Raw genomic sequence first — 26,504 nt, 5'->3', positions numbered from 1 at the left:
AGGAGAGATTTATGCGCTGGATATTTGGCTTTAAACAACCTCCGCAGCATCAGTCAAGATATCCACAGACTCACATATGGAAACAAACCAATGGATGAATAGGTTGCTTACTAGTTCAGACAGCTGGTACTCAGCAATGCAGTTTGCAAAATGTCTGTTACAGGGAGCTAAATTCTCAGTTTCTGTTCAGTCAGACTGGAAACAAACATTTAAAATGATTCAGTTTTAACCTGATAAATGCTGTTTTGTGAAACTCCTCATTTCCCAGAGTCTCTACAATAGAGGTGGAGAGTTTAAAGATGCACAGCAGGTTGAAATAAACTGGAATCATCCTTTAATTATAGTCGGCATCTTTTCCATTTCACAACACAACACTGTAAAGAGTTACACCTCATAATTTAGGTGGAGGAATGAGTTACTTGCCTGAAACAGGGAAGAGAGATGACAGTTTCATAAAATCTCCATGTGGCAATAAGGTCTTCCCTGATTGGATTGGTGGAATAATATCGCCAGGCAGACTGGAGAAGAGAAACAGAGCAGCAAAAGGTATCAAAAATGGTTATAATCATGTAATGTAATGTAATTAGATGTGGCGTGTAAAGGACTTCAGGTAGCGTCTCACCTGGATGAGTCCGGCAGCTGGATGTCGTCGCTTCTCAAAGTGCTTCTGTCTGTGCTGTTCCTGGACCTTCAGGGCCAAACCAGAACCCAGAATTCCCTGCAGACAGAAGAACAGAACACAACTCACTCTTCTGCTGCTGCACAAAAAAACACACAATGATCCTGGAAAAGAATCACAATCATCTAAACTTCTTAAGGTTTCTTCAGTGAGTTCACACAAGACCTTTGCATCATATGGTGAAACTAAAATGAAAAGACTATAATTTATTGACTTTATTATTACTTTACACTTTTCTTTTTCTGTAGATCTCTTTTCATTGCTCTAACTTGGACTAAAAGTGCTATACAATACAGTTTGGTTGTGTTAGTGAAGCTAATGTTGTGGATGTTTGACTCTGCAGTCTGTCGTGGTGTAAAGCTTCATTTATGTTACATATTGTATTTAACCTGCTCACCAGCAATGCGGCTACACTTTGCATTAATGCAGACTGCAGCAACTGTGATTGTTCTGTTTGTTTTATTGACTGATTTGCACAAAGGAAACACTCCTGTGAAGCTAAATGTAATATAAATGGAACAGGCTGTAACTGCATCTGGCTGCTCTTAAGGCAAACACAAGAGCCAGTGTTCTGTCAGTGCGGCCATTTGCTACTACTTTATTTTTATTTTTTGTCTATTTCATTGCTGGATTTTGAGGTTGGGGTTGGTAAAGTTCTTCCCACTTTTCAGAAGTCAGAAATCCAAGTACAGGTGATGTTTCAGCTGAAATTTCCAACACAGTAACTCATCAGTTCAAATGGAATGTACCACCTAATCTGTAGACACATATTTTATTATTGTCAATTTGATAAATAAAGACATGTTATGTAAAAGTCACTAGTAAGTTGAATCACAGCAGGACAGATGTGTGTGTAGCAGATTCTAAAATGGTTTTTCAATTGTTAGACTTTGTCTTGAAACTCTTTGATCACACCTATAGCTAATGGATGTAGGGAAACACTGTGGCATGCAAATTTTGGCTTGGTGAGCTTCATCCAAATTAAAAACCTCCAACCGGGAATTCTGACTTCTCAGGCAACAGGAAGCATAACTAATCTGCCCACTGATTATCTCATAATGTCACAGAATAATCTGAATGATGTATATTTTGTCTCTTGTTCTTGGTTTGATAAATTAATAAAGATTATTTCAAAGTCCCTGGTAAGTTGAATCACAGCAGGACAGGTGAGTGTGTCGTAGGTTTTTAAATGGTTTTTGAATTTGTAGACACAGTCTTGAAACTTTTTGCTTGCATCTCGCAGCTAATGGAAACCTTGTCGCAAGCAAGGCTGGGGTTGGTGAGCTTTATCCATATTTGCGAATCAGAAATCTGGGGTTATTACAGGTCAAACTTCTAAGTGGGGATTTTAGAAATTCTGACTTCCCACGCAAACTAATTGGAGATAATCTGCCCCTTTAATTTCTCATAACTCCGTTAAATATTCTGTAAATGCACATTTTTTCATTTTTGTCCTCAAATTTGTACATTCTTGGCTTGATGAATAAATAAAGATCAGGTAAAAGTCACCGGTAAGTTGAGTTACAGCTGCACAGATCAGTGTCTAGCAGGTTCTTAGATGTTTTTTTTTATTACTATTGTATAGACAGTCTTGAAAATGTTCAATTGCACCTTTCAGCTAATGGCTGTATGGAGACACCAAAACAAGTGGGAATAATGTGCTTAATCCTAATTGAAATGCTCAGTTGGGAATTTGGAAATTTTGACTCTGACAGGAAACACTAACTGCAGATAATCTGCTTCCTGAATTTCCTATAACTATGCTAAATAATCTGTAAATGCATTATTTTTTTTCACTAAATTGTACATTATTGGTCTGACAAATAAATACATATCACATAAATGTCTCCTGGAAGCTGCGTCCCAACAGGACAGATCTGTGTCTAACGGGTTTTCTACAAAAGTCTTTGCAGTAATCTCGCTTTTTCAGCAAATTAACCCTCAGTTTCTTCAGTTTCAGATTTAGTAATGTGGTATATATGAATAGAGTGTGTGTGTGTGCAGGACTCACTGCAGGCAAAGCGAAGAAGGACACGCCGATGAGAGCGAAAGTGCCGGCTAACAGTCTCCCAGCCCAGGTCTTTGGAGTTTTGTCGCCATAGCCGATGGTGGTCAACGTGATCTGTGAAACAGACAATAAACACTGACTGACACTTTAATTTCATCCCAACAATCTTAGCGTCCTTGTTTTCGGCAGTAACATGTGAAACTGTGCTCGGCGACCTCGGTATCGATCCAGAGAGGGGCACTTCAAGGTTTCCGGGGTCAAAAAAAAGCAGCAGCCGGTGACAGTGGAGCAGCTTGCTGAAGGACGCTTGGCCGGCAGATGCTGGCTGTCATAGAACTTGAACTTTTGGCCTTTTTGGTTGAAGGACGGCGGCTTTAATGAGGCCGAGCTGCTGGTAAAACGGCCTCAGAGCTTCTCTGAGGCGAGGACTTCATTAAAGGACAAAGTCTGCAAGCTACCCGCTCTCTTTTTATTGTTTGTCCTCCAGATTGGAGGGAAAAAGGCTGACTTTGAAGCTGCGAATGTTCCCAGCAGTACCTGAAGGCAGCACAGAATTAGCAGTTAAAACCTGATAAAGATTTTTTTTGGCAGAAGCTACAGAATTTGAATTAAAGCCAAAATCGGTTGATTTGTTCAGGCACAATCTGTCCACGGAGCTCCGGCCAAAATCTACTCTCAACTCTGAAGATATTTCACGAACAAAGAGAGAAAAAAGTTTCAGAATTCACGTCTTTTTGTATAATTCCTCTTGTTCTAACTGCAATTTTAAATGTTTAGGGACTTTTCTGAGGAGATCATATTTGATCTGAGGGAGATAAAGGACCAAACCTTTGTGGACAGTGAAGGTTTGCAGATATTTAAGAACACACACTGTTCATCGTGTAGAACTGGGCTTCAAAGCATCATCAGATTTGGTGTGTTTGCAGACACAACATCCCCCAGTTTAAATCAACATGTTAAACGAAAACCTGCAGCTCATATTTATCTACGACAGAAAATCTCCATAAGACTTTGAAACTAAATACATATATTATTCAAACTTATTGATGGTGCAGCTGCAGATTTGCCCGTTTTTTGCACATTTAATTCTTTACAACAGGCTCTACAGCTTCACTGCTATATATCTTATACGTACAGATTCATGTGCACCATAATTATTCTTAATTTATTTACTCAGAAAATCAAATTTAGCTCATGAAGGTTTATTACTTTTAATAGCACAGGTCATGCACATATTGTGTCTATGCAATATGTGTGTTTATGTGGTATATGTGCAGATTGTGTAAAAATATTGGCCCAGTTTATGTTCCTGTACAACTACACTGCATTTTCATTAAAGTTTTGAAAGGTACATATTTTTCTGCTGGACTATAGAAGCTTCAGACGTGTTGTGAAAAGGTCGTATTTTAACCGAAACCGTGATACTTTCTTAAACATATTTATTTTTCAATTTTTTTTGTATCAATTTGTTTAAATATTTTTTTTCTATTTTGCCTTTAAAAAAAATAAACAAATAATATAATATTGCCAATTTTACCTCCGTTATCTTCTATTTGGGCACAAACATTTTCTAGTTATTTGTCACTTTACTTCGTTATTTGCAAATCAGGGCTCGATCTCAATGCTCTGAGTTTAAATTAACGTTGATAAAATGTGGAGGAAAACTGGCATTGATAACCCAAATATGTACTTTTTATTCCATATTGTTTTTAGGCTGGTAAGTACAATTTCTTAGAGTTTGTAATTTACTTGAGTGTTCCTGTTTTTATTTTGTTACACGTTTATTTATTTAGTTTTGTATTTTTGTATTAGAGTCACATTTCTAATACAAAATTGAATCAGAAGTTATATTGTAGCTGCAACATTAATTATAATCCAATAACACAAACTATATTCATTTAAAATGGCTCATTTAACACACTTAGTGATTTTATTGTTGGTGTTTTAAATCCACCTTGATGCTAATTCTTTCGTACTTACAGGACTTTTACCTGCACCAGAGACTCCTCTGTAGATTTAAATACTTTTTCCATCACTGAAACAGATGAATGTCATCTAGAACCAGCATGTATCAGGTTAGAACAGATGTTTGAGTTCTCGCGGAGCTTCCTGAAGGTACGTACCAGTCCCCACCACAGAGCGTCGGCGTAGGTGTCGAAGTCCTGCGGTTTGGGCTGAGCTGTGGGGTTTTCGTGGTCGGACACGTTCATGGAGACGTCGTCTTTCTCCACCAGGTAGACGAGGAAAGAGGCCAGGATCAGAGACAGGAAGCCGATGTACCAGGCTGTGATCAGCTCCTGCAGAAACAATAAAACACATGAATGCAGGTCTGAGCTGACAAATCTCTGAAGATTCTTTTTACAGGTAAAGTTGTTCTTCTCGTATGAAACCGTTTTTTCCATCATGAAAACTGTTTATTTCCCAGCATTTCATTGTCTCCACTCCAGCGTTTGTGCTTAAAGAACTAATAAAAGCAGTTTTTAATTAAAGACACAGATTCAGATGTGTCTCATGTGAACTAAACACAAACTGCAGACATGAGCATGTAAAAGCTTTATTCCGTTACCTGGCTGAAACTTTCTGCCCTCTTTGCTGCCAAAATACGGACAACAGTCCCACTGTTCTGTCAGTTTGGATCAACTTTTCATTTACTTTTAGCTAAAACTAAACTGAAACTGTACCTCGACTTATTTAACTCACCTTCACAACACTTCAACTGACACTTTAATACTTTCAGTAGTTGTGACCACAGAAACGTTTGCAGTTTACGGCGTGAATCAGACATTAATCGTTTAGTTGTCCGATAATGAACGACTCGCCAACTGTTCTGATCATCAGTTTGAGTCATTTTTAAGGAAAAAACTGACTCCGACACATTAAATGTGAATATTTTCTGGTTTCTTTCCTGCTCTGTGATGTTATCCTCAGTTTTGCGAATCAACATTTTTCACTATATTCTGACATTTTATAAACTAAAGAACTAATTTATTAATCAGCAATGATGAATTATTGATATTTGCAGCCCTAGATTATCAGTAATAATATAGTGTTGTTTGGTGTGTCTAATATCCTTGTGTAGGCTGTAATTAACATGATGTATGAATGGCTTTTATATGGCTTTCTCTTTTGCCTTTATCCTATGACTTTAAATCTTCACAATCTCACCTTCATGTATGTAATCAGGTCCTTTTGATGCATTCATAACATCTCATGTAGGAGCCAGAGTCACTTTTTGGCAAATGAATATGAGTTAAAGCCTTTTCTTCAGCAGGTGGAAGGCTCTGGACTGGTGAATGTGGAGCACCGAACGGGTAAAATGATGCAGGTTTTCCTTCCTACCTTACTGTGAGCGTAGATGGCAGAACCCAGCAGCTTCCAGGTTCCTCCTCTTCGGTCCATTCGCAGCATCCGCAGGATCTGCAGGAACCGGAGGCTGCGCAGCGACGTGGCCAACACGTTGCCTTGGTTACGTACCGCCACCACCGGCACCGAGGCGATCAGCACAAAGATGTCTGCAGGCCAAAAGTGTCATCAGAGATCCTGCTCAAGAAGCTTTCATCAAACCTTTAATAAGTTCGACGTGAAACACTGATGAAGTCGACGGTCTGTTCTCTAACAAGAGCTGAACAGAAAGATGCTGTTAATAAGATTGAGTTACCTCAAGAACAATGATGTGGATGTTTTCATCAGAGGTTCATAACTACAATCATCATATTCATGCGTACTAATGATTGAGCAGAATCAACCTAAAACCTTCAATGTGTGGGTTTTTCTGTCGTTAATTCAGACAGAAAAATATTACCACACTGTTTTAGATTTTAGTACATCATTCTTGAGGGCAAAGACAGCCTCGTATTTTGGTAATTATCACATGAAGACAACATGGAAGGACTGCAAGGTGGCACAGTGGTTAGCACTGTTGCCTCGCAGCAAGAAGGTCGCCGGTTCGCGTCCCGGTGAGGACACCCGGGATCTTTCTGCGTGGAGTTTCTCCCCGTGCAGCATGGGTTCTCTCTGGGTTCTCTGGCTTCCTCCCACAAGGTCCAGAAACATGTTGAGGTTAATTGGTGATTCTAAATTGTCCGTAGTTGTGAATGTGAGTGTGCTTGGTTGTCTGTCTCTAAGTGTAGCCCTGTGATAGACTGGTGACCTGTCCAGGGTGTCCCAGTGTGTGAGTCAGCTGAGATAGACTCCAGCCCCCCACAACCCTAGTGAGGATTATGCAGTGTATAGATAATGGATGGATGGAAATCCTACTGACATTAGAGCCTGAAAAGTTGGTGAAATGTTGACCGAATATATATATACACACACACACACTTACAGGAACTTTCTGGGGCCTAAATACCATGCGTGATTAAAAATTTTCCCACTTTCAAGAGCCAATAATTAAAATTTTAGCTTCTGCCAGATCAATCATTTAAATCTGTTGGAAGCTATTCTGACTGTGTTTTCACCTAGCTTCATGGCTGTGGGAGTTTTATTTTTGGAGTTATTGAACCACTAAAGTGGCTTGACAGGTTGTTTTTGATGGTGAAACTAGAAACATTCCCAGGTTTGAAAACATATGAAATTCTCAAAATTTAGACAAAATATTTGACAGAAGTTAATTTTGGGTGCCAAAAAACAAATAAGCAAGCTCAGAAAAAACACTGAAACATACAGCAACATATGTCCTTATGGGACTCTGATAATCTCCATCATCTAAAATACTGTTAAACAATAAAGCCTCAGAGTGATGTTATGACTATACACAGTTTAGTGTCCCTAGAACATTATTTGCCAAAAATGCTTTACTGAGAAAAGCAATAAATTACAGACTGTTAAGGTTTAAAGCAATACTCAGTTGTCTTGTTTTCACATTAAGTTCCTAAATTTGTTGAAAACTCTCAGGAAATATTAAGGGAACGTTGAGGGGGAGTGAAGGGAATAAGAGCTTGTTAACTTATTTTAGTCAAATTAGTGTTGGGATCTGAGAAATCACATCCTGCTGCAGAGTCCCAGATTCTTTCTCTTCATATTTTCTCTGCTTTATATTCATCTTTACCAGATTATTAGTCTCGTTTTCTGTGATAATTTTTGTTCCTTTAAATTTTTGCTGCATCTTCATGTTTTCTGTGTGATTCTTCAGATTTTTGTCCTGTGCTTTTTGAATGTATTCATGCAATACTGGAAAACCAACAGCAGCAGCAGAACAACATGGAAGTGAGTTTTTTGGATGTTTTCTCCATTTTGTTTGTTTAATTCTAACTCTATTTTCTGGTTTGAACTTGGTGTAAAAGTGTAAAAGACGCCCATTTCTGTGTATTTGAAAGCTACGTTCCCTGTAATGCGTTACGTACAGGACAGGATTTGCAGGAAGCAGCAGTGTTTTTGTTTCTAAAGCTCATAGATGATGATGATTCCACCTCCTTACCTAACATACACAGAGGCTTGCGAGCAAACTTCAGCCTCCCCCTCCATCCTTTGTAGCGGCAGCAGCAACCCGCCGCCCAAATCCTCAGAGCAAACTCCGCTCCGAAGATGAAGATGGCAAAGGTTTCCTGAGAAAAACAAACAAATTTACTTAGTCACTGCTTATTCATAACAGCGTAGACGTCCAGCACCACATTTTACACTAATTATAGGTTTTAATGCCATCGACTTGGTTTGTTGTTATCTCATTTATAACCTGTATCGAGAAGAGTATGAAGTGGATTTAGGTTTGCTGTATATCTGTTGCTTCAACTTAAATATAGTAAAATAAGTGAGAAATACAGCATTTAAAGTTTACATAATTCAAATTAATTATTCTAGATTTCAGTTTCTGTCTGTTTGCATTATAACTAGTTAAATGATATAATAAAAAAAACAGCTTTAAAAAAATTTTTTTTGTTAGTTTTGTTTTTATCCTAATTAATCAAGATTAAATTTCATTTCAAAGTTTGCATTAGCAACCTTTCATTATTTAAATATGTGTTTTTTTTTGTTTATATATACACTGTTGCCCATAAAGTTGGAATAAGATATTTGTTTTACCTCTTCTCGTGAAATGATTGTGACAATGCGATTTATTCTTGATAGATAAAGTGTGTATCTTCTTAAAACTTTATCGATATCACAATATACATACAATACATATCAAAGTAAAAATTAAACTTTTGCAAACTGTGAATTCAGGCTTGAACTAAATTAGGAGAACTGAACAATAGAATTAAGGGTTTGGTTTCAATTTTTCACCCTTGGTCATATAACAGGAAACAGATATTCGAGGGGATTTCATGCATTAGAATGTCCAGTATCACTCTTTCACATGTCACTCAGTCACTAATGCTGAGTATAACCATCCCTGACACACCCCAGTTTTCTCACCAGTATAACCAGCCAGTGTGCCGACGTCTTCTCGTGCTCCCTGAATGTGGTCAGAATGGCCAGAATCAAACAGCCCAGAACGATTAAAAACCTGCAGAAACACAGAAGAGCAGCAGGTCAGTGAGGATGAAAACATGTTTGTATTCAGAAACAGCACAGAAAATACAGTAATACACAGTGAAACAGCAGAGTCTGACTGCGGCCACAAGAGGGCGCTACATCTCTCTTTAAATAATACATGAGCTGCAGTGAACAGTCAGAGACACTGTGTTTATGTTGACATTTAGATTTGACAAACAGAATCAGTTTCTCTGTAAAATCACAACTTATACATTGTTTTCTTTACTTTGTGTATTTGAAGGTTGTAGCTCATCCTTTAAATGGAGAGAGAATGTCTGAGTATGAATACAAAGATCCATTCTGAGGGTTTATCTGAAGCGTTTGTGATCATTTCTGATTTCTGCTCAAGGGTTACAAAGAAGGAAAACATTATTTTTTTCTGCAGGTAATCAAATTTGTTGAGGAACTCTGAGCTGCAGAGCTGTTTCTGAACTGGATAACAGACGAGCAAAATGATTTTATGGTGAATTATTTAGATTTTAGAATAAAATAGACTTTTATTGCCATTTGTACAGGCACATTACAGTGCAGGTACACTGGAATTCATTGTGCGTTTTCTCAAGTCAGTTTTATATATAGAATAGAATAAAATAAAATCAAGATAAATATAAGAGCAGCAGCAATAACAAAAAATACAAATATGCATCATAAAAATAAAATAAGTACACGTTATTTTCTAAAGCACTTTGTGTTTAAAAAAAAAAGTGTTAAAAATAGATACTCTGAGTCGGTAACTGCACATATTTTGTGGTATATGGAGGTTATTTCTAAGTTATTTTAGATTTCAAAGATGAGTGTTTTTCATTTATTTAAATGGTGGAGAGCTGTGAGAGGTTTCCTATTTATCAAATCAGTCGGTTTCTCTCCCCGACCTCCTCAGAATCAGCTAATTTTGTATCTACAGTGATTTTAGTATATCTAATGAATCCATGCAAAGTTCTACCTCCATACTGTGCTACAGGCCCTTAAAGTACACACAGGTGGAATCCAATGTTGTGCATTTTGATTTGGAAAAAGCTCTTTGTTCCACTTTTAAGTGGTTCAAAATCAGAGGGAACCATCATGAATCACAGTTTAAATTAAACAGTATTTTATTTTTCTATAGAAACAGCTCATGTATCAGAGGATCAAATTATAAAAAGCATTTATCAGATGTGGCGGTTATCAGAGCTGCATCTGTGATCATTTTACTTTTAAAATGTAACACTGGAGACAGAAGAAGACAAACCAACTAAATTAACAGATATATCAGCTACATGATGTGTTTATTTCATAAAACATATAAAATCTAGGCTTTTCTTGCAGTAAAGTGACCTTTTATTTTAACAAAAACTGCAAATTACATTTAATAAACATACATAAAGTCAACGCTCAAATAAACCTTTATTTGATTTACTTACAAATGACATTTACTGACATTTTCATAGATTTTAGTGTTTAATTCAGCTGAATAAAGTCGTGTTTTCTATCTTTAGTGCTTCACTTAAGACAAAGTGTTTTTCTTTTCTCTCTGATAAATGTTTGCAGTGAGTCAGACTTCATGCTCCGCTCTTAATGCTGCATAAACTCTGTGTATGAACAGGTTTAATCGATTATTGTGTGATTATTGATTACTGCCCTGCAGCATCATCAGTCATTACAAGTAAACAGCAACACTGAGCTCCTCTTACAGAAAACTGAAACTCCCTGAGTTTGTTTCTGTATGTTCTGTCAGCTATTTTAATAAATGTTCTAAAATCAGACGGGCTGTTTTTCTTCTTTGAGACATTCCTCTTGCAAAACGACACGTGGAAAAGCAGATTTCTAATGCATACTGGTGGGATTTTCTTATTGAGGACAACACAAGAGTTTGTCAGCACTGACTAACACCTGCATTTGCACAACTGCAGCAACAACGAGGGAAAAAATAGCAACTATCACACTTCAGAACAAACCAGACCAGACCCCAAAAGACGAAGATCACATCTGCTGCATGGGGCAAGAACCAAGAACTTTCTGACAGTTGTAAATTTGGTTGAACATTTGAGAAGTAAACCAACAAAGACTTCTATCTGCATCACTTAGCAAACCTGCCACATGTTTACAACCAAAAGACACTTTAAAGTCCTCTTGGAGACCTACAGGTGATGTCTTTTATCAGCAACAACAAGCCAATTTGAAATTCTCAAGCAGAAAAGCTGTATTCCTTCTGTGACCTTCTGATCTTCTTCTCTTCCAAACATTCAGAACTTTTTATAAAAGAATGAAGTGAACAGTTTTAAAAGCTAATATTAGGATCACTGGATCAACGAGCCAGAATCTGGACTCAGTACTCGGTCTTCAGGGCCAATGTTGAAGACAACACCTGGAAATCTTAGTTATATCAGAAGTTTGCTACACGATTAGCACATATTTAAACCATTTCAGCAACTGCATGAGATAAATAAACTTGTGTTTGATCTCATTTTAATCACCAGGATCTCAGATCTGTCATGGTGACAGATATTTAACAACCAGATCTGCATGTTTCAGACATTCTTTTAAAGTCTAAAGGTATTTTAAACAGTGTATTTTAACATTACACAACATATCCATGATCGGTTAGATGCTGAAATGAATTTCACTCCAAAACTTTTTATACTAAAACTCAGGAATGCAACATGGGCTTTTACTTTGCTAACTATGGCTTTATTTTTACATCTTTCTCTTTGCTACTGGAAAAAAAATAAAATAAATGGTGCAAATTCTGCTTGTTTGTTGCTGAACCAGCAGATCTTCATCACAGCTCTCAATCTACATCATTCTCTACAATAAACAACTGCCAAAGCTACACAAACACCATTTTCTTTCAGCTCAGTGAATGAATTTAGAAATTATAATTGGTGTCTTTATTCCAAAGTAATTCTAAATTCAGCAAAGCTTGATTACTGTTAATTATAATTTCCAACATTAGTCGTGCTATCACGTTACATATTGTTTTTCTATGATAAACTGTTGTTGTGCCATTGTGTAGTTGCGCTTAATAAATGTTTTGTGTGTGATTATTATCAGTTCTGCAGCATATCTGAATTTGAATTGAATATGATACATTTTTAAATTGTTTAACATTTTTAACAAAGCTTTCTGTGGGGAACCTGATTATAAATAGGTGTGTTTTCAACCACAAACTGTGCCATAGTTCCCATAACAGGCCTGAAAATACCACGACTAGCACCAGTGAGCATGTATAATTGCTAATTTTCACTGTATTAATTTTTTCTTTGCTCTGCTAACCCAAATATCCAGTTTCAAACAACCCAATCTTCTATTTTGAAAACCTGAATAATCCACTCAAGCTCCTTTTTTCACCCAAACATCTATATTTAGTCTGACAGAGCCGACTTTAATTGGATGCACACATGGAAATGGCTGTTTAAATCCCCTGTAGTTCCTGGATTTAATCAACCTGCAATGATATATGGTACCGAACCACAGTTAACAAACTCAACCGGCTGCAACACTGAGAATTAACATTTAACCAGAGCTGCGTGTCCAATATTCTCCACCATCAGCTCCTGGAAAAGAGGATTTTAACGGCGACGCTCTCTAATGTGAGACTCCGAAACTGATTCTCATCCAGTAATAAGCACTTTATAATACATTTATATCAGTGGGGGAAAAAAACGGTGTTTAGAGGTGAATCCTATAAATTTCTATCTGATTTGATGTTTGTTTTGTTGCTGATTGTCGCTGCTTGCTGCAAAACGACAGAAAACCAGCTGCTGTCCAGTTCATTAAAGGGTTGACACCTGTTGCACCAAAGACAGTAAAGCTATGCATTTGATTCACATTAAATAAGTTCAGTTTGAGCAAACAGATCCCTAATAAACAGAAAAAAAACAGGTTCCCATAATTACATGAAAAGCTGCATGAAAACAATCTTCTGCTTGTTTATTAACTGTAATATTTGAGTTTCAACAATTGAAAAAAATGTCTTCATACATACACTAAACATTACATTTATCTACTGTTAAATGGTTCCCAGATGACGTCGTGAAGAACTTGCAAAGAAAATCTAAATCCAGTCTGCATGGATCTGACATGTCACAGTCATGTAACCAAAACTGACTTCTCAAGTCCCACATCTGACTTCTTATTATCGGTTATATGTTTAAGAACCTTTCATTTTTTGAGTGCCACAAATGAGTAGTTCTTGGCAAAAAACACGACAAACTATGTAATAAGAAGCTACAATCTGAGAAGCTACTCAAGCAGATTAATCTATGATAGCGATTAATTTAATGGTTGGCAACTAATCGAGTAATCGTTGCAGCTCTATGAGCCACTAGCATATGCTAAATCCTTAATAAATTCCTGCTTAAAACCAGCTGCAAAAACTTTTTAAACCTTTTTCTCCCTGATGTAAGTCAACCACCACTTTTTATATATGACATTTGAAACAACAGCTGTTGCACCAAAATGCTATCCAGTAAAAAAGACTATCGTTGCATTACAGACTAACCTAACAAGTTTAATTTTTGGCTTTACTTGATAGGACAGAGAGACAGAGACAGGAAAGTGGGGGGAGGAGAATGGGAGGAGGACCTGCAGCAAAGGGCCAGGAGCAGGACTCGAACCCATGCCCGCTGCATCGGGGACTATAGCCCCTGTACATGGGTCGCCAGCTCAACCAGGTGAGCTATAGCGGCGCCCATCAAGTTTAAATATTGATATAAGCAGTGATGTTTTCAGGTGATGAACTCTTCTGCCAAAATATGTCGTGTTCATGGTGCTGAGTGACAACACGATCCCTCGGTATAAGTTTAGATCCAGACCGAGGCTCGTATTTCCCCAACAAACACTGAAATACAGAAGAGAAAAGCCTCGTCACAAAGTCTTTGTTTGCTTTGACAGAATCAGCAGCGTCGTCAATATTTCCCAGTGACAGCCACAAACTGATGACTAAACAGATTCAGAAGTCTCTCCTGGCAGCGTCAAACCTGCTCCACAACTTTTATTTTGGTTACGACATGTATTTTTCTTGACATATATGTGTATATTTTCTGTTTTTTACAGGCCTGGTAGAGTCTTGCATACACGTCTTTATCATAATCCTTAACTTATGTGAAAATATGAGGAGAGAGCAGATCTCAGAAGCCTTTGATTGCTCAAACCTCTGCCCTTCCCCTCCTGAATCTGAGTCCTGAATCATTCATGGGTTGTTGTGTTGCCATTAGGCGCCGTTGACATCTCTGAGAAGTTTCTGAAGTGCTGCACAACCATAACAGCATGAATATTTTACAGCCAAACAGCCCGGAGAGTTTTACATAATTCACCTGGAGGAAGTGATAGTCAAGCGTTAGCAGACACCACCTAATCGACAGAGCTTTGTGGCGGCACGTCGTGTCTTTGACTCTTTAAAAGTCACGTGTTGTACCAAACCTCCACTGAATTAAATCAGTGCTTTTCTCCTCAAAGTTATCCAGAGGACAGAGATAATCCTGGAGCGAGCGGACCTGATCGATGTTAACTCAATATGATCCGACAGATACTGATCTGCAACACAGTCGGAGCTTCCTATTGGGCTTCAAATAGTTTGTTCAATAAGGCACGCATGTCGATGACCATTAGACCCGACACATCAGGAGAAATCAAAGAGTGGAACAGCATCAGTGAAGAAAAAACGAAAATAAAGATAACAAGACTCTGGTCTGCTGCTACACAGCTTTGATTCCTGCTGAACTTTAATTGTTCATTTGAGCTCAACAAGAATCTGACTCTTAAATGTAGAAACCAGAGCCAGTTTAGACGACAGATTCATTATATCTCAAAGAAAAGCTGCACACAAAGAACAAACACAGCATGTCAGAGTCCAGTCACTGCAGATCAGTCCAATTAGTTCTGATTAAAACCAATTTTTCCTTTCGTCCAGACCTGTGACTGAAAGCCGTACAGAGGCTCCTGTGGCTTTGAGTGTTTTTTGTTTTAACAGGGAAATAACGCATTGAATTTCCATCATTTCCAAAGATTCTCTGAAATCAGCTATTTTACAGACATCATAGATGCCTAATAGATGCGTTGGGTCGACATGAACTCCAAGTAACTACAGTCCTATGAGCACATAAGAAATAAAACAATAGGGATTTGTTATGTTAGCCTGTGAGGTGAACTTTATGTAGTTGATGGCAATGTTAGAGAGGAAAAGACTGGATCAGGATGTTGACAAGGCAGGAAAATGGCGCTCTATATCCTCTAGAAGATTAATCAATCTGCACTGAACAGCAGTGTTTTCACAGTTTACCCTGAAGTAGGTACTTTATTTTACACTGAAAGAGGTTCTTTTGGTTCAAACAAATATAAAGGTTTGGTGCACCCGACAAAAACCTGCAGTGGAAAATGGCTTAAAAGGACCAAACCAACTGACTCAGACTGGAACAGACCAATAGTTTAGATTCTATTAGACAACGTGATCCAGACTGAAAAGACCAACTGACGCAGACTTATGCAGCAATAAATAAGTTATCAGAGAAGTGAAATTTTTGATTCGATATGACCCTTGCTAGTGCCTGATAATTAAAATAATACCAGAAGAGTGTGGGAAAAAAGGGCATTAACAGTATTCAAAAAAGCCTGTGCAATATGCATGTAAGATCTGCTCATACGTAGTGAGGTCAGCAATACTGAACAAATAAGAAAAATCGTGCAAAGAAAGTATGAGCAAGATCAAGTTTTCAGTCGCTTTAAATGACCAATGTTATTTAAAAATGAAAAAAAAAACTTCTACGTCCACAAAATACTGACAACAGCACAGAACATTAACAATGATAACTGTAAATAAATGAATCCTGTTGTTCCCGAGTCAGCCTGCAGGGTTTGCAGCCACACAGGAGCTAATGATGTTCACTAAATGTCCTGATGTGACCTCCACACCTCCACCATCATCACCATTAGTCTGTCCGGAATAAAGTGAGACGGAGTGATGCCGGTGCATGATGCTACTGTAACACTCCATTACCTGCATGCTGGACAAACAAATGAAGCATGGAATCCAATCTGTTTTGTGATTGGCAATCAACAGTTTCCTAAGAGAGGGAGAGAAAGAAAATTATCTTTCCATCTATTTTCTCTGAGAGGAGGTGAGCAGTGACTGGCTGCAGATGGAGAGTTTGTTGGACTGAACCGGTGTCTCGGGTGGAATTGGTAAAAGTAATGGAGCTTTTATCAAAGTGGGAGGTTTACACAGTGGAGAGATACTCAGTAGAAAGTGCTTCATTGGTTGGAGTGTGTTACAGAGCATGTTTCCTAATGGCTACTTTCACCAACAACAAGGCTTCGATACCCGAAACAGTAACAGAAATGCAGCGTTTGACATACGCCTCAGCAACAAAACACTTTTTTTTTTTTTTTTACTGTATTTACAGGATTGTTTTCACCCACACAGACAAGCACATATTCACTATAATAGCAAATCCATAAACGGAGACAGGAATGCTGTATTCTCTGCCGCACTGAGGTCATTCCTGCTCTGGTGGTGTTGTTGTTATGAGTCAGAACTCAAATGTATCCAAATACAAAAATGTAATCAAGTGTTTTACCTCAATCTTGCTGATTTTTTTTTAAAATCAACATATTTACAACTTGCCAAATACGTAAATTAACCCCATTAATACGTAATTAACCCACTCCTATAACAGCAGAAAAGATAGTTCCATCTTCACACTCGAATTGCAAAAATACTGCAGGATTTCTGTGTGTGGAAACTTAATGAAAGTAGGATGGTTTGATATATATATAAAAAGTGATCTCAATGAGACATTCCTCAAAAAAGGAAGAATAAATAAAGTAAAATATCAAAACATCATGACAATTTCACAATTTAATCGATTAATTGCCAACTACTTAATCAAATGCCAGCTGTTTTAACTATTGATTAATTGGCTTGAGTAATTTTAAAGAAAAAAAGTGCTAAATTCTCTGATTGCAGCTTCTTAATTGTGATGATCTGGTTTCCTTCCTACTCCATGACAGTAAACGGAATGTCTTTGGGTTGTGGACAAAACAAGACATTTGTCAAGTTGGGCTTTTGGGTAACACTGGTCGACGTTCTTCTCTATTTACAAAGATCAAACAACAAATTACTAAATCTGGAAAAGCCCTAAAACAGCCCTAAACACGAGTGTTTCACATGCTTTGTATAAAAAAATACAAAAAAAAATCTAAAATTTGTAAAGTTAATCATAAATATCTGTGCCTCCCTTCAGTCAGACTGAAAACAAATGCTAAAATTATTAACTGAAGAATCTGTTTTTCTAGAAAGCTGCAAGGAACTTGTAGGTTTGACATTGTTGTACACGAATACCGACATTATTGAGCACTAACGCATGCTGAAATAAATTACAATTATTCTTTAAAGTTAGGCAATGACAGTAGTGATGGTTAAAAGAAACCAATGCTGACTGTTGGTGGTAAACAGGGTATAAACACATCGAAGTGACCCATCCACCCCAACCTCTTGCCTATACTTTCTGGTATGTCCTAACATCATGTTACACATTTAGGGGGAAATAACTTATAGTCATTAAGGAAAACTGACATTTACGTGAGGTTGTACGTCTGGTTAAGCTAATTAATCCTACTTCCACTATTAATATAAATGTCCATCCAGCCATTATCTATACACTGCTTAATCCTCACTAGGGTCGTGGGGGGCTGGAGTCTATCCCAGTTGACTTAGGCTGAAGGCAGGGGACACCCTGGACAGGTCTAATATACATGTAAAAAAAAAAAGCACCTCTAAAATGACTTCTTCTGTTCTTTTCTGTGACTGAAACCTGAAGCTGATGTGACTCATCAGCTAAGAAGCTAAAGTTATTTTTAATTAGCTGATTTGTTTGTCCGGATTGATGTTTTATCTGCTCTTAAAGGTCATGTTATGAGCGAGGCCCACCTGTACAGCCTTCTTCTTCCATCAATTCACTCTCCATCCCCGGAGCCCAGCGGAGGCTCATCCCTGCTGGGCTCCCCACAGTTCAGACCACCCCCGAGGATTCCTAACAACCAATTTGCCGGCGAGATTCAATAAAGAGAGTGCAGACGATGCATTTCTGACAGTTAATTTGCTCGGCGATATGCAAACACTGGTGGGAAAGGACAGCAGCGGCACGGCGTTAATGACTGTAGTCACAAGGACGAGATGAGAGACAGTGATCTTTACTCCACTGAGGAAGTTTGGAGGCAGTGAAACATCTCTGAAATAAAGCAGATTGGCTGATTGTTCTCTGCAGTCTGACAGCTGCACTTTTCACTGGAGTGTTACAGAGTTTTAGGAGTGCAGAGGTAGAATAAATTCAACTGCTTCAGCTCCAAACTGCCTCGAGGAAAAATCAGATTCCTATGAAAGTGAAATCCTATTATGTTTCCCTGTCAGTTTGTTGGGTTAATGTAGCAACGCAGCTTCGGTTCAACCTGAGCAGATTTGATTTATGCGATGACCTCAAAACACATTACAGCTAAATCAATCATGGAAAATGTGACATTAACTCATGTTTCCAGCTTTATGAGGAGCCTGCTCACTTAATGCAAAGAAGCAGTGAACCAGGCAGCACAGAATAGTGATGGAATAGATTTTTTTGTGGTTATAAGCTGCATAATTGGTAGATCTGTAGCATCTCGGTCGACCAGTCAATTTGTTGGTCGATATGTTCACACGTGACCAAATTCTCATCGGTCAGACAACCTCCAGCGTTATTTTCATAAGGAAAAAAGTTCTGCATCAGCAGTCTTCCAGGATTAAACCATTATTTTTGGCAGGAGGAGAAACAGACTTCATCTGAACACCCCCATGTTTTCCCAACTTTTAACTGGCACAAAGTAATAGAGACTACTAGATCTAACTTAGAATAAAAATTTGAAGATTTATTGGTAATATAATGCATTACAAGACAGCGATACAACGAAAATTTGAAGGCACTTCATGAGGAAAATATATGCAAAACAAAAAGTCAATAAAAGACATTCTCAAAAAGTTAACCATAGAACCCCCCCAGTGTTTACTGAATGTTTACTCGGATCCGGCTCCAAACGAACTAATGCCAAAGAAGTCGTTGGTGTTTCTGCATTTTATTTAGAGAGATGGACATAAAGGCGAATATTAAATTTCCAACCGAGTGATTATATTCATGAGCTGTTTTCTGAATCGATTACATTTACCCAACTGTAAAAAGCCAAATTCGTGATATAATCCTGACCGACTGTTTTGCTTAGAAACTGCTGTGCAAAACTGTCTTGCATTTAATTTCTTGAACTGTTTCTGAAGCGTTTGAGTTTGCAGGTAAAGGTCACAGCCTTCATATAATCCCAGTTTTACTGAGTGTATGAAGACAGTTTGGATAAAAACACAAGCTACAAGTTTTCACTGCTCTGTTCAGACTCCAACATGTTCCAGAAAACTGGTGCTCAGCTTGAATTTTGTGTCTTTTTCATACAGCACACAGAAGATCTGACATGTTGAACTTTAATCCTTGATACCTGATAAACTAACACAGCAGATGATTGATGTTTTCACCTTCTCTCCTACTCTGCTCACTTTGACACTGCCCTCACGCTGGGCTTTACCTTTATCAATGATTTGACAGATGGATTATTTACTAATTCATTTGGTTCGTGGCGGAGTTCAGGCTGAATGCTGTTAGGAATCTGCAGTAGCTTGACCCCGAATCCACCTCGCAGTGCTGACAGGAGGTCACATTTGCAGCAGCTTTGCCATGATCCCGACAGAACAGCGTGTTGGGAGTGATGGATTTCACCTCTCCCCTGTGGGGAAGGACAGAGGGTGGAGGTGAGGAGGAGGAGGAGGAGGAAGATATTCAAGCTGTGATTTGGGGATTTGCTGATCAGGCAGAACACAACGTTTGACCAGGAATACCCTGACCCCTGATGTGGTGGCTGATGTTTATTATGTGCTTGTGTTGCGTTCCTCTCTAACAGTGGTCCTCAGCATTGTTACACACTCATCAACAGAGTCAACGGGGGTCATTTTTTAATTTGTGTGTCCTTAAAAATAACCAGAAACATTGGTCTCCTGTTGGTTGATTTGGCTCCGTGGGCCCCTCTTGGTATGGTAGATGTGTTTGTACGTACGAGTGTGTTTTATGTGTGTGTGCACGTGTTTATGGGAAGATCCCACATGCAGCATCAGCAACATGACAGCTGACAGCTTCATTGACGTATAAACATGGTGATGCGGAGTGCAGCTGCTAAGCTGCAAAGCACAATCTTCACACTGACACCCAATTATTTCACTGTATCATTTTTATCTTATCATTTACAGCCAAATATATTTAGAGATTATCTTTTGGAGATGAGAAAATAAATGAGTTCCGTTATGAATAGCATTTTCTTAAAGAGTTCAAAATCTATGTTTGGTCATTTTGCACATCATCTGTGTCTGGATGTGTCAAGATAAGATGAAGCCCGAATCACTCCACACATGATTATTCAAATATTGGAATTGCAGGAAAAATAATTCCACTCTCGTCACAGCTATTACAGTATCCTGTTTTCTGAATAATTTGGGGGTTTTTTGTTTGTTTGTTTTGCAGACGTGGGTTTACATCATGTAATTTATGCAGCTCAGGCACCACAATATTACATTCCTGTACAATTAACTACATTAATTCACAAACAACTACACAACATTCTTAATAAAAATTTGAAGGCAAAGTATTTACTGCCGGATTACGTTTGATTAACACAAATAGGCTCCTAATCAACAACTCTTCGCCCATTATTTTACTGCTTCACTGTTACGCCTTTTCAGTCTAACCAATCATACAATAGATGGGGCGGGACTTGTCATCATGGTAACACGTTCTATGTTTTTAATACAGTTGATATATAAACTGTCATATCTGACTGCAGAACCATCTTGGTTTGACTTCTCATTGGATTTACTTTGTGTGTTTACTCGCTCCCTGACTAATGTTTGAACAGTCCTAACGAGCTAATTAGTCCAACTAATCTGATTCATTAAGGCCAATTAAGGAACATTTGTTAATTGGGTAGAAAACGCCGCAGCAGCACATCAGAGGGTTTTTCCTGCAGCGGCTGAGGAAGATGACGATGATGCCGATTAAAACGTCTACCTGCCAACCGGATAAATGACCGGAGTTTCGGCAGCTGCCTGTTGGATGGCGAAGCTTCACGTCCTTGTGAAGAGCCAATCAAACCGACTCCTGAAGTCCCACCATGAAGTCATCGGCAGCCTCGTGGGACTGAACTCGGTGGCTGGAAGAGATCAATGGAGCTCTCGTTTAATCTCTCCTTCTGTGTCTGCTCAATAGAGATTTATGGGAGTCCGGAACTTGTCTCTGTGATGTGAACAAGGTCATTCAGCTTAGAAAATGTTTTAGTGGCAGATTAAAGTTGTCACGCTGCTCTTGTTTTTGGTTTGTGATGACACGATCTGTGAGGTCAAACTGTGTCATTACATCGTCATTAAAACATCTTCCTGAGCTAATTTAAGCTTTAGATATGAGTCTGTGGTTCATTTGTGTGATTCAGTGACCACGAATCCTCCAAACAAACTATTCGTCTTTCACAATGTTCTGGTGTCAACATGTCAAAAATGATAAATGATGGTGTTTTCTTAATGTTTTTTCGATAGAAATATGTTAGATTAATGACCTGGACTGTTACTGTTTTATATGTCCACAGTCCACAGAATGCTTGTTTTTCCCCTGTGTGAACTCATGATGGCGCTATTATTAGTTATTAGAAATAAATGCAGAAACAGAAACTAACAAACCTGTAATGGTAGCTTAATGTCACAGTAACGTGACGCTGCAGCACCTGGGAGACAGGTTTACTGCAGAACAGCGTTTTCTTTGACATTGAAAAGTTTTAACTTTGCTGATTTAAAAGCAGAATCAGCGCAGAAAAATGACATAGAGCTCAGAATTAGTTCTGTATTCAACCAAAGAAAATCTTGGTTGACTAAAATCATACTCATTCATTAACCAGTTAGTTCATATGGCAAAAAGAAAATCTACATGTTATCTGTAGATTAATTAAATTGCCTTATGAGCCTAAATAAACTCCAAATCAGCATAAAAAGCTGCTATTCACAGCATATTTAATAAATGTTACCTGGTTATGTTCTACGAAACGACAGGAACAGACTGGAAGCAGAGCACTTGCACATGTTTACATGATTTCTGAAAGCAGAGCTATATCACTGCTATTTGCAACGCTTAAACTCTACCATTTGTTCATCTGTTTGAACAAAATGCAGCCACACTGAAGACTTTTTTGACACAATTTTCTGATCCCAAAGCTCTCACTTAATTATGTTATCCTTTTTGACATGTGTGTGAAAAACTGAGAGAATCCAGAAACGTGCTTTGTGAGTCACAGAGATTTTTATTCACCGAAATCTGATCAGTTCACCGTTCAGGCAAAGTGAATGAAGAATTTCTCGCAAGACTTGAAACGGGGGCTGGACAAAAAAGATAAAATAAGAATTCCACAATGTAATGCAATAATGATGGTAAGTAACAAGTGAGGTGATTTTGTAGGCTGTACCACAGCAACTAGAGAAACATGTATCTCAACCTCATAACAAGCAGCAGCTGAATATTTTTGACACGAACAACTTCTGCCGTAGAGTGAAACCTTTGCTCAAACCATAGACTGTATAAAAGATGGACGTAGCTACCGTGACGTCACCCGTTGCTTTCTGCACTGAGAAAATGGAGCCAGGGTTTTGCTACTTCCTGGTTGACATCTTGGATTTTTGGAGCCAGTGACGCAAAAATCGTTGGAGGGGGGCGGAGCCATAGGAGCAGCGATTGGTCAGACGGATTGAGAGGCAGGCCCTCTCTGCCCGCCCACATTTACCGCCTTTTGCTCGCTTCATCTGTATGGTCGCTGCCAACTGTCAATCAAGCCAGCCACGCCCCTTGCCCTGCAAAATGTTGACCATTTTTTTAAAATTCAGTATTGATTTATTTTCAGATTGGCCACCTGATCTCTGGACTTGACCATGAAAACTAATTTAAAAAAAATCCTGAGCTGTAGGGATGCAGTATTTCATGATCTGTGATCACTTCTTTTCCAATTCATTTCTATGGGAGCCAGGGCTTTTTGGAGCCAGGACTAGTGGACGTAGTGATTTTGCAGGTTTTTGACACTTCCGGGTTGGCTTCATTTTTCAGGGTCGGTTGCTACGTCCATCTTTTATACAGCCTATGGCTCAAACCCACAAAACCAAAGTGAAGACACAATATGCTGATCCTAAAAGTACCAAATCCACCAAAATTGATCAAATCTTAAACTGTATCAAACAATCTTTCATGATGTTGACCCCTTCGATGAGTCTTTCAGCCTTTTGAATCTGTGCACATATTATGTTTGTTTTCATTTCCTGATGTCTTGATGTTGAATGTTATCACTGTTGGAACTAAAAGGTTGGTGGAGGACTTTAATGTAAAGTCCAGAGTTTTGGAGCTGTATTGGAATGTTGTCAGTAAAACAAAAGAAACTGAAACCATCCAGAAGATACTGAGGCAGCTCAGGTGTCAGCTCAGAACAACGAAAAGCCTTGTTGAAGGTCTGCAGGTCAGGTATCGATGACAGTTTACGTGAAGCCTCTCTGCAGTGAGACAGACGATGCAAACTGCTGCTCTGTCATCTCTCTGGGTCAAAATTCCCCTTTACTCTGCCGCTGATACGAAGTGACGGACGGATGGACAGACGGACGGACGGAGGCAGCGAACACAAATCAATCACAGAGCGGCCGACTTGCTACGTCTGAGATCGAACAGCAGAGTTCAGATCAGCAGAGGCCCGACGGGAGGCTTTTGTTGCAAACTCTCTCACATCATCAACACTCTACATCCAGCCAGATGCTGTAGTTAATGCTGTAAACAGATAAAGCGACGCAGATCTGTGAAATAACTGCAGGGAACCGACGCACTTGACTGACCTCATCTTTGGGGAGTGAAGGAGCAAATCTGAAATCCTGAGAGCTAATTATCTTAGATTTCCTGGCCGTATAATTAGGGTCATTCCGAAGGAAATGAGGTTCGGTGACGCCTCCCTGCTGATGGACGGACAGACGAGTGGAGGACAAATATGGCTGCCAGAAGAGTCAAAATGTTCCTGAAGTGAAGCTGAACGAGGACACAAACAGAAAAAAACTCCAGAAACTGAGGAACTGTAGAGACATAAAGAGGAGTGGAAATGAGAAGAAGGAATAAGCTACGAAACAAAGAAGAGTTAAAGTGGAGGAATGTTGAATTACTGAGGAAAGGAAGAAGGACACAAGGACTAAAGGAAACCAGGAGGTGATGAAGGATGGAAAGATTTAAGGAAATAATAAAAAGGACTGAAGGAAAGAAAGTAGGACAAAGTAAATAAAATAAAGGAAGGAAGAAGGACAGAATTAGTGAAGGAAACAGGAAAGGAAGAAGGACAGAAGGGTTTAAGGAAATAAGGAGACGAGGAAGGCTTTGAAGAAAATTAGGAGAGGAAGAAGGACAGAAAGAAGGAAATAAGGAAAGAAATAAGGAAAAGAGAAGTACAGGAAACAAGGAAAGGAGAAAAAGTTTAAGGAAATTAGGAGAGGATAAAGGACAGACACATTCAAGGAAACAATAAAAGGATGGATGACAGAAAAGTTTAAGGAAATAGTGAAAGGAAGAAGGGACGACTGAAAGAAACAAGGAAAAGAAGAAGACAGACGTTAAGGAAATACGAAAAGGAAGAAGGACGAAAGCATTTAAAGAAGCAAGGAAAGAAAGAAGGACAGAAGCAGAGAAGGAAACAAGGAAAGGAAGAAGGGCAGAATGGTTTAAGGAAATAAGGAAACAAACAAGGGCAGGAAAAGTGAAAGAAATGAGGAAAGGAGGAAGAGTGTAAGGAAATTAGTAGAGGAAGAAGGACAGAATGAAGGAAACAAGGAAAGGATGATTAGTGAAGAAAAACAAGGAAAGAAATAAGTAACAGAAGGAAAGACAGAAGCATTCAAGGAAACAAGAAAATGAAGGACAGAAGGGTTTAAGGAAAAAAGAAAAGGATGAAGGACAGAAGCTGTGATGGAAACAAGGAAAGGAAGACTAGAAGGAAACAAGGAAAGAAAGAAACATGGAGTAAAGGATAAACCAGAGTACTGCAGCAGAATATTAAAGCACTCCAGTGGAGTAAAAGTACTCCTCTCTGGTACTCTATTACATTCTATGTTTGACCCGTCGCTCTGAAGGGCGTCAACGCCTCATTAATCAGTTTCCTGACTCACTCGTTCATCAATCAGCCGCGACTCCGGTTCTGAAGTTATTAACAGAGAAACAGAGTGATGATGAAAAATCGCACTATTAAGCCTCCCGGAGGATCTGCAGCGTCTCAACCAGACGCCATTTGTGTTTGTTTACCGCCGTCATGAAAGCAGACTTATTGACCCAATTCCAAAGCCATGAATTATCGTCATCGCCTGCAGGGAGCAGCGTCACTACGACCAGCTGCCTCCACAGCAAAATAAATGTCATTCATCCCGACACAGAAACCAACGAGGAAGAGGAGAAAGGAGAGGGTCCTTCTTCCTGTTAAATCTCATAGTCAGGTTTAATCATAAACGCTTAATTCTGACTGCAAGTGATTAGACAAGTTTAAACTGTTTAATCATCACTTTTTGAGCACAAATTAAGAGTTCAGTCGACTAAATGTTCATGTTGTTTCAAATAAATGGAAAAAGCAGTTTTCTTTTGTGGATTCAATCAACCTGAAATCACGATTCGGCTCTTTAAATCGGTAATTTCAGCAAAAATGCAATAATTAGTGTTGTGCACTCAATTTTTCTGCTGCAACGTAACCATAGTTTTCTTCTGATGCTCATTTAAAAGGAATCACATGGTTTAAGGGAGATATAAGATACAGCAGTGCCATTCACATTACCTGGGCACTTAATTTTTGACAAATTTAATTCAACTGTTTGTTACTAATTAAAGCAATTCAATATCACTGCTTTTTTTTTTTTTTTTAGTTTCATTCCTGTCAGTCTAGCTATTTACAAATGAGGCCTACTTGAGCGTTAACAACTTCAACATATATATTATAATATAATATAAATCCAGGCTCTGTGTCAATGCTACAGAAGTAAATGCACCCATGATCACTAAAAACAAAGTTGAGTTGCAACAAGACGGCTCTAAAATGAGCTTTAAACAGCAGAACTTCCTCAGTTTTGGACCTATGGGCCGTGTCTATCTGCATCATGGCTCCACGTGGAGGAAGCAAAAATCAGAGCGTGAGGCTTCACAAAGATAGAAAAAAGGAAGATACACTAAAAAACAGTGAACCACAGTGTCAGCAGTAATCAGGAGGTGTAGAAGGAGC

At 38.6% G+C, this 26,504-nt stretch overlaps 1 protein-coding gene across 2 annotated transcripts in view; it reads right to left on the bottom strand.

Annotated features, from left to right (window-relative positions):
* The window catches only part of kcnq3 (potassium voltage-gated channel, KQT-like subfamily, member 3), a 130,429-nt gene that overhangs the window by 14,718 nt on the left and 89,207 nt on the right, over positions 1 to 26,504 (bottom strand). For both annotated transcript variants that reach the window (XM_008293160.1, XM_008293161.1), the window contains exons 2-8: positions 9,039 to 9,129; positions 8,104 to 8,230; positions 6,027 to 6,199; positions 4,811 to 4,984; positions 2,691 to 2,801; positions 623 to 718; positions 420 to 518 (exon numbers count right to left, since the gene is read on the bottom strand). In XM_008293160.1, the coding sequence (XP_008291382.1) occupies positions 420 to 518; positions 623 to 718; positions 2,691 to 2,801; positions 4,811 to 4,984; positions 6,027 to 6,199; positions 8,104 to 8,230; positions 9,039 to 9,129 (871 nt within the window). The remainder of the gene's footprint in view (positions 1 to 419; positions 519 to 622; positions 719 to 2,690; positions 2,802 to 4,810; positions 4,985 to 6,026; positions 6,200 to 8,103; positions 8,231 to 9,038; positions 9,130 to 26,504) is intronic.

This window comes from Stegastes partitus, unplaced genomic scaffold (assembly GCF_000690725.1).
Source record: "Stegastes partitus isolate 25-593 unplaced genomic scaffold, Stegastes_partitus-1.0.2 Scaffold861, whole genome shotgun sequence".
Taxonomy (NCBI): Eukaryota; Metazoa; Chordata; class Actinopteri; family Pomacentridae; genus Stegastes; species Stegastes partitus.
The sequence above is the reverse complement of the archived record's forward strand: the minus strand, read 5'-3'. Positions and strand labels throughout refer to the sequence as shown.